Here is a 9,155-nt window from a genome sequence, read left to right on the forward strand (position 1 = left end):
ACGGCTCCACACGTTAACATGTATTGATGCTAGTTGCATAGAAGTCATAACTGGCCACGACTGCATGTGTGACTGTATCTATGTTTAACATAAATTCAAATGAAACATGCAGTTTATGTCCAGTTGTGACAGCAAACTGTGTTATAAAATGGTTCTGTATCGGTAGAAAAGGGATGAAAGGATCATTCCATCAGGTCGAAGGAAAACAGATCAACATAGCATTTGAAATGGTTCTATATCGGTAAAATGCCTTGAAGGGTAATCCTTATGCCAAGAAATCCAAATATACAATAAATACTGTAATTTTAATATGTAATTCCACAAAAAAGAACCGATAGAGAGCTAGTATGTTACTAGTATCACAAAAAAAGTGCATGAAGGCTGAAACCAGCGAAACAACTTCACAGGGTAATTAATAAATTATATGGTCAAAGAACCACTTTCTATATAGCTCCACCTTGAGTTAACACCTCGAAAAAATGGAAACGCTCACCACGCCTAAAAGCCTTACATACTCAACCAGACAAATAAACAGGGAACAGCACCATAATGCATTTTTCAACTGTGATTGCCATCCTCACTCCCAGCGTCATTCTCCTCTTGGTCATCATCTTCAGAGTCATCCTCATCGTTTTCCTGCCAATGAGAATTATACTTGATATGATGATATTTTGGAAGTGGTAATGTCATTAATTTAAAATACAAGTTAACATGACTTGAAAACTTTAAGAATGCTATTCTTAGGTAAAATAGCAATCAGCCGGGTAACTCTTCCTTTTTTCTTTTGGCATCAAACATCTAAAAATGAGTTCATCTTTGTTATTTTCAGATCATGAATATGATGATTACAACTTTTAGCATTTTGTTGTGTGTTCACAAAAAAATCTCTTGTTATTGTTGAAATGATATACTTTTAGATATTGAGGGAGGAAAACAGATAAAAGAGAATGAAACACTGCGTTGATATTAACTTAGATGTATTAAAACATTTGTATATTTGATTTGATATATTCATAAAACCTATAGTACTAACCCTTATATACGAATCATAATCCTAATTAAGGAAACAAGTCATGATAAGATAAAGAAATATGGTAACTATTCACAAATTCAAGACAGATAAAGTGAAACTAATACTAAGGATAGTCTAAGATATTCTAAGAAGATATAATAAAATATTTTCATATATTCTAGCAGTTATTAAAAAGAATTCACATCACATAGGTGATTTGACAATCTAAACTCTCAAGTTTCGTTTTCTAAATATATATACTACACAAAAACAGGAACAGCAATTAAAGCATTCAGTTAAACCTCTGGAGTTCAAAATATGACTCCTAGAAGTGGGTTGTACATGCTCAACATTAAACTAGGCCTCCAATAATTGCATATTAAATTGTGTATCCATTGACTGAATTTAGGATGAATTCAGCATGGATCCAGTAATTGTCATTTGTCAGATTCCATAAAACATAAAAATCAATACTCCAATCATATTTGTCAATCACCTATACTTTTTGTAAGAAAAAATGGAACTTCAATTACCTCATCATCAGCTTCAGAATCAACATCCTCTTCATCAAGCTCCTGTTCCCGAGTCAATTTTTACGCATTAGAAACACAATGAAAAAAATAGCAAAAATAAAATGAATAAATATGTGCAATCTGAAAGTACAATAGCTATTCATAAAAGAGAAGATACAAAAAGTGAAAAGTTTAACTTACATTGTTGAAATAAGTGAGTGGATTTGGCCATAAATCATCCTTGATTAATTCTGCAACCTGCATTTAGAGTGAAATATTGCTTTAGGACTAATGTGATTATGTGAAGAAGAAAAAAAGAATATACCTAAAGAACTTCAATCTGGAAAGAATTTTATAAGACCAGAAAAAAAATATACCTCGTCATGAATTTCATCCACATCATCTTTCTGCTCACAGTCACTAAACCAACTAAAGAAACTGCATTTATTGGCACAAGAAAATTAAAATAATAATCATTGGTTTCATGAACTATTTACGAAAGGAGCTTTAATAACATTTCCTTCAAAATATAATTAATAATTAACTAACAATTAAGATGTCCACACACAAAAGAAGTTTTATTAAAAGCTGCAGTATCTGCTTCACCAACTTATTCTATGTCTTGCTCCAAATTACCCTGTTCAAATGGTTGGTCAGGGCATCAAGGATTTGCATGCTTTCATCCTTGTTAAGATTTCAAAACAAGACTGGAGACTTGTAACAGGTATAAAAAGATTATTCTACCAACACTTCACAGGTCAATACTTTCCATATTCTAATCTTTTAAATAGTTATTCTCGTATAGAAAAGTATGCTACAACATAGAAAAGTTTTACAGGTAGAAGCGTATTGAAAAAATGGATACTGTAATGCAGAACATGTCTTCTGAATCAAAAGTGGAATATGGTTTAGTAATCCAATTCCAAGCAGGCATCACTAACTAGGTGCCCTTTCTTGATCTGCTAATTGATCAATTCAAATGTAATGCATGAAGTTGTGATCACGGACAAATTTGTAGGTCAAGAAAACTCCAGCCTCCAGCAGTAGATTATGTTTTCTTTTTTTCAAAAAGAAAAGGCTCAAGTTGATCTGCTTTCTTTGTTTATAATATTAATGTGCTAAAAAATTAAAACTAAAAATTTAGGCATCAACCTGATATCAATACGAGCCCGCTTGTTCCCATTCTTGTCATGATCAAGTCCATTGGGTAATCCCTGTGCATTTAAGGATTATGTTTCAAAGTCAAAAAAAAAAAGCAAAATAAAAATTGTAGATGCTGATAGGGGAGAAAAAGTGAATTCATAGCCTTACATTGCCCTCTTTCCATTTTATGGGGGTAGCAGTTATCTTTGTTGTTCCTTCTTCAAGGAAGGTAAAAGTCTTTGTAAGCTTTGTATTCTCAAAATAGGGATTGGGATTGAAATTCTGAACAAGAAATAATTAAAAAGTGGTCATTTTGTCAGTAGAAAATTAACATCTGGTTATTCTTCAATGAATAAAACAAACATTGACTTCACACAGACCATAAATTTTCAGGATGATCTAAAAGTGATTTCTAAATCCCTTCTACAAAGAAAAGCACCACTTAAATAAATACAAGGGAATTTTTATTTTCAGGGAGGGTGAGAAAGAGAGCAAGGAAAACTTACAAAGGTGATTGAGTAGCCTGATTTGACATCTTTATTATCTTCAACATCAAGAGAACCCAAATACTTAAATATCTACCAAACAAAGGATGCCGGCAATGAATTAAACTTCATCAACAGGTATTATCAGTAATCAAAGGAATAAAAACATTGAATGCATGCACTCTCTCATGTAAACCTCACAAAACACCATAAGTAAATAAATAAACCGAATCTAACTAAATTTAACATAATTGCAAAACTTCAGCAAGCGTAAGGAAAGAAGCCAAACCTTTTGATCCTCTACGTTCAGAAGTTCACAAAGGGCAGGATGACTCATAAACTACACAAGCAAAAAAGAATATAAATAATTTTTAAAATTTTTTAACCATCCTAACAATAATCAAATTAACAGAAAGAAAGAAAGAAACTCACAGCAGTGAACCAGAAATCAGGAATAGATTTGACGACATCATTTCGCTTATCGTAAACTGGCTTCCTTATCTCATTGTACTTCTGCTCTACTTCGAGGACCTTATCACTCGCCTCTTCATTGATCTACAACGACATTCAAATTCAAATTCACCATCAATACACAATTTATACAATTCATACTACGCTAGGTTTACGTTAATTCGAGGAATCAGTAAAATTCACGAAAGTACAGAACGGAGAATGAAAACCTAAAAAGGTGGAAAACATGAATTTTAATTGAGATGTTGAAAAATTGAGAGTTAAGCATAGAATGGTGACGTGGAACCTTATCGAGCTCGTCTTGGACTTCTTGCAGCTTCTCGATGGAGAGGACGAGTTCGCCGTCGATGCTATCCTCCAAATTCTCGGCGACTTTCAACTTCTTCGTGTTGTCGCCAACCATCTTCGCCTGAAACGCGCGTTTTCAAAAGCGAGGCAGAGGAAGCCAAATGAAAAGTGTAGGAAAAAAAGAAAAGTAGTGTATGGTTAGGGTTTTGCGGGTTTAGGCTCGGAATTCTCGCTGACGAGTATTAATAGGGTATCTCGGACAAGTGTACATTGAAGGGTGCTTTCGTCATTTGAAGAAGGTGACGTGGGTACATAAATTGTTATTAATATTCAAGCTTATATAATTAGACAGTAGTACTTGATATTTATTCTAATTTTATTTTATAATTTCCATTTTTGTTAAATGAAGAATTCAGATTAAAAAAAAAATTTAAATTTTTTCTAAAAGAAATTATTTTTTTAATGAACAAAAATGTTAAAAAATCACAAACAATTTGAAAATGCTTTTTATAAAAAGTTGTATGAAGGAATTTATACTTTTAAAGAAAAGGATATTTGAAAAATCAAAGTCAAACATTACTTATATATTTTATTTGACTTATTTTACATAATTTATATCTTATCAACTCTTTTAAAAAAATAACAGGCTTAAAAAATATATTTATTTTTTTTTATAAAAATACATATGATTTATGTTTAATTTTTAGTTTAATCTTATTTAAACTAGTTATATATTTTTTTAAAAATTTAAAATGTTTATTTTAATATTTATTTTAAATATTTTTCATGAATTAGTTATGTTTTTATAATTTTTAAATAATTTCCTTTAATATATATTACATATTTGTTTTGGTTTACACTTCTTTATTTTTTTCTAATATTTAAAAATATCAATACAATAAATTGTAAATATTCAAGCTGTAGACAGTGTTTATTCTAATTTTTAATTTCCATTTTATTCAAAGGGAGAATTTATAGTCAAATAAAAGTTTTGTTTTTTTTCTTCTAAAAAATAGTCTTTAAATGAACACAAATTTTAAAAATACACAAAATTTAAAAAATAGTTTTTGTGAAATTTATATGAAGTAATTTTTATTTTTTAAAAGGAAAATTGAAAAACACTAAATGAAACACTACTATAGTAGTATTTGGTTTGAATTTATTTTATAAAAATAGTTTTCTATCTTGTTAACTCTATGAAAAACATTAAAAAAATATTATTCATGCTTAATTTTTATTTAAACAGGTTATATATATATATATAAAATATTTTACATTAACTAATTATTTATTTTTCATAATTTAAACTAGTTTCTTTGAATATATATTATATATTTCTTTTGATTTTTACTTCTTAATTTTTTCTTAAATTTAAAAATATTAATATATATGAATATCAAATATATTTTTAGTTAATATAATTTTAAAGCACGGATAGTATAAAGAGATTTACTGTATCAACCAATAAAAAATCATCTCAAATATAAATTTTAAACTAATTAATAAAAAGTTTCAGTAAAAAAATTAAAATGTAAATAAACTTATTATAAATGTTATTCTCTAATCAGATGACAATATAAAAAAAAATATTATAAGTACTTGATTATAAAAGTTAAGTACTTATTCTCGTTAGTAGTACAGTATAATTAAATTCAAGTTTAATATTAATATTATGGTATTAGCTTATCAGTTAAAAGTTTTAGTAAGTTCAAAACCAGCTTCTTTGTCTAAAACAAATACAATAATGATAATATTGCGAATAACTTAAGTAGAAATAACAATGAAGAGTGGGCACAAATAGTAACACACAGCCACTTATTCTTTTAGATGTAAATTTGTCTCATACCAACATGTGTATTTGTTAAACAAGTTTCTATCCATCAATATTTGTCAAAATATACAATTTTTTTTAAAAAGTAAAAGAAATCAAACAAAACATAAAATAAACAATTTCAAAACATATTAATATGGCAACTAATTTTATACACGATTAAGAGAATTTATGTAACTTTAAATTGTGAGTACTTGCGGATATGAGTACCTTATTCCTGCACCATCAATAAATAAAAATTACTTTATCCGTATATACTCGTCAAACTATCTAGACCTATTTTGTAACAAATTTTATTCACAGATACATATCAACACAACTATTTTTGTCATCTCTAAACTTAAGATTAGAAGCAAATTATTTTGGAGTAAGTGTTTGTAGTTTCAAGAATTCAATAATGTAAAATAAGTATCACATGTTGATTTGTTTTAAAATGACGAAAGGTATTTTTATGAAAAAGTGTATTTGTCAAGTTACTCTACTTTACTAGCTTATAAACTCGTGTGACCAAAACAATCTTGATTAATATATGAAAATATCAAACCATCTTTCGTAGTTTTTTTTTCTAAAAAGAAAATTCAGACACCATTCCTTCAAATTAATGGCTCGTTAAGAGAGATACTCTGGAAGGCAAGGGAAAACCTGAAGTTACATTAAACCAATCACTGTAAAACATAAATACAAATAGATAATAGTAGTTGACTGATATTTAATATCTGAGCAGTGTATAAACAAAAATAGCGCTGCCTAAAATTCTTAACTTTCTTTCTGAAAAAAGTAATTAGGACCATCAATTTCATGGCTTAGACGCGCAAATCAAAAAGAAAATGGGAGAAAGCAAATGAAGAATGTAACAGTAATCGCTAAAAGCTGGATAAGGCACTTTACTTATCATAGTTCAGTAAACATTGACCATCATCTTCCATGATGTGCATTCCATTTCCTGAAGATACTTGCCAAACATTTTCATTTGAAGCTGTTGCCAATTGGTTTTCCATCATAACATACTTCTGGTCATTTCTATCATGCTGCACTCGCCCTGTAATCTCCAAGCACAAGCCCTTGCTTATGCCTTTATGTGATTGCTTATCTTTAGTGGATTTCCTACCAAAGCCCAGGTCCACAAAAACAGGTTGAAACGTTAGAGTTGGATTTGGTTTGATACGGTTCACTTCCCTTGCATCCGGAGGACGCAATATTCTATTTTCAAACTGTAATTCTGAAGCTTCATCTTTATTTACAAGGACCTGCAAGATATAAATCAGAATCCAAAATAAAAAACAGGCACTCTGCATAATACTGCATATGAAAACTGCTATATAAGCAACAGTATGGGGAAAAAGGTGAAGGTATCTAAAACAACAGATAGCACGACCTTAAAAAGACTTTTGCTGTTTTGCATGTCACATTCAAGACTTCAATTCTATAGAAACTATAACATGTAATATGTAAAATCATCAAAACAATGAAACAAGCATAATAACTTGATATACATTAGTAGATACCAGGAAATAGTCACATAAGAAAAGACATTTGTTTCCAACTCTACCCATAAGATAGTTCATGTTGCAGCAAATCCAACTAGTAACTTTAGGCAAGACCATATGGCTAAAATACAAACCTTGCGGCCAACTAGATCAAAAGTCACAACAACTCTATTACGTTTGGCTTTCTCAGCTTCTTCCATCTCCTCTTGTTTCTTCTTCAACAGTTCTTTCTCCTAAAGAAAAGAAGACAAAATTCAAACACTCAAATGTGGCATAGCTAACAAAAATAGTATCACATGTGAGCACAATTACAGGTTGTAGTCAAAATAGAATACCTCCTTTGACAACCAACTGTTTCCATCAATCTCATAGTAGTCACTTTGGTCATCAATAACTGTTGTACGAGCTGCAGAGTTTCGGTCATATTCAACCAGTCTCTTTGCATAAGCTTCAGCAACAGCCTCAGACTCTGACAAGGGAGGCAAACTTTCTTCCAGACCAGCATACGAGCTGCCCTCTCTTAACACAAGTGCACCACAAAAATGGCAAGGCCCCTCTCCTTCTTGTTCACAGACTATTTTGCCACAAGATAAGCAGTTGCTGACCAGCCTGTGACGACGTGCTTGACAGGAGCATGGTCTTCCCTGCTGGAACACAATGGATCCTTTGGCAGCCTCAGCAAGTGAGACAACTTTCCCGGCTTTCTTCTTCTTGGAATTCACTTGGTTCCCCTTTTGCGATGTTTTTGATTCACTAACTACAGTTGGAGTCTGATTTTCCTGATTACTGCTACTCGCATTCTTGTTGGGTTCTGCATGATTACCGCGGCCTGCCACTTTCGGTGTTTTAAATGATTTCTTAGTTCCACTAGCAGATGTCTCAACTGAAGGCGGTTTGACATACGCATGTAATTTGGTAGTTGGAACATTTGAGCCGATGCTGGATTCTGAGTAACCTCTCCGTCGTAAATATTCTTCAATCACAGTTTTCCCTGCATCCTGACCGATTATATTCTGCAAAGGAAAGTAAAGATAAACCTAATCAGAGTTAAATCTTCCATTAAACAGAGACATAATAAGATTCCATTGACAGATATAACAGAGAATCTGCTGCAAGAACCAACACAAAAATTCAGTCAAGCATTCTTCATTAAAATAAATGCTTTGTAAAGATATTCAAAACAATTCATCCATACACTTCAATTTTTGTCGTTCTAAATCAAAATATAAGTGGTTAATTAATTTAATCATAATACAAGTACATTAAACCCTAAGGTCCAAGATTTGCAGCTAGTGGAAAGGTCTGAAACTTTGATCACTTGCAGAATAAACTAAAATAAAAAATCATAAATGGATTTGTAGCAATTGGGATCTAAATTCTATAAAATACAATTCGCTATGGTTAGTGAAGTGTAATTGATACCCAGTGAAATAGAAAAGAAAAGAAAAGAAAAGAGGAAAAGGGTTACGTCAAGGTACTCTTTGGCATCTCGTGGCTCGGCAAGGTCACAGTAAGACACGAGGCCTTTGATGATGTCTTGGTCCAAACCTAAACCCAAGCCAGTTTCAATCTTGGAGCACAACTCCACCAACGCCTTCTCCAGCCACTCCCCCGCCGATTCCATCTCCTTTCTCTGCCGCTACTAACCGTGTTCGCTTATTTGATAGAAGATGGGATTCTTGATCTTTATTCTTAGGTGCCCTTTTTTCTTGTAAATCTCTTGAGTTGCTCGCAATTTTTACAAAAGCTCTTTAGTTGTTATTTTATTTATATTTTAAAATAATATATTCATGATTTATCTACAATTATGGTACAAGTTAGTAATATATTATATATTATTTTTTTGCTAAATTATGTTTTTTTAAATGGGGAAATTTTGATTTTTGTTCCTACCAAATTTGTGTTAAGTTTTTAATCATTCTACTA

The 9,155-nt window shown here is 31.0% G+C and overlaps 2 protein-coding genes across 2 annotated transcripts; both read right to left on the reverse strand.

The window, feature by feature from the left end:
• Nucleotides 1-216: 216 nt before the first annotated feature.
• On the reverse strand, nucleotides 217-4,127 carry LOC114391936 (NAP1-related protein 2-like). Its single transcript, XM_028352958.1, has 10 exons — nucleotides 3,910-4,127; nucleotides 3,585-3,707; nucleotides 3,442-3,492; nucleotides 3,174-3,245; nucleotides 2,836-2,949; nucleotides 2,677-2,738; nucleotides 1,902-1,962; nucleotides 1,726-1,782; nucleotides 1,546-1,587; nucleotides 217-636 (listed from the first exon to the last, which is right to left on the reverse strand). Exons 1-10 carry the CDS (start codon nucleotides 4,024-4,026, stop codon nucleotides 559-561), a joined length of 777 nt encoding a protein of 258 aa, XP_028208759.1. The 5' UTR covers nucleotides 4,027-4,127; the 3' UTR covers nucleotides 217-558.
• A 2,239-nt stretch (nucleotides 4,128-6,366) lies between these two features.
• On the reverse strand, nucleotides 6,367-8,958 carry LOC114393107 (activating signal cointegrator 1). Its single transcript, XM_028354370.1, has 4 exons — nucleotides 8,698-8,958; nucleotides 7,565-8,242; nucleotides 7,364-7,462; nucleotides 6,367-6,989 (listed from the first exon to the last, which is right to left on the reverse strand). Exons 1-4 carry the CDS (start codon nucleotides 8,851-8,853, stop codon nucleotides 6,627-6,629), a joined length of 1,296 nt encoding a protein of 431 aa, XP_028210171.1. The 5' UTR covers nucleotides 8,854-8,958; the 3' UTR covers nucleotides 6,367-6,626.
• Nucleotides 8,959-9,155: the final 197 nt, after the last annotated feature.

This window comes from Glycine soja, chromosome 17 (assembly GCF_004193775.1).
Source record: "Glycine soja cultivar W05 chromosome 17, ASM419377v2, whole genome shotgun sequence".
In the NCBI taxonomy this organism is placed as follows: domain Eukaryota; kingdom Viridiplantae; phylum Streptophyta; class Magnoliopsida; order Fabales; family Fabaceae; genus Glycine; species Glycine soja.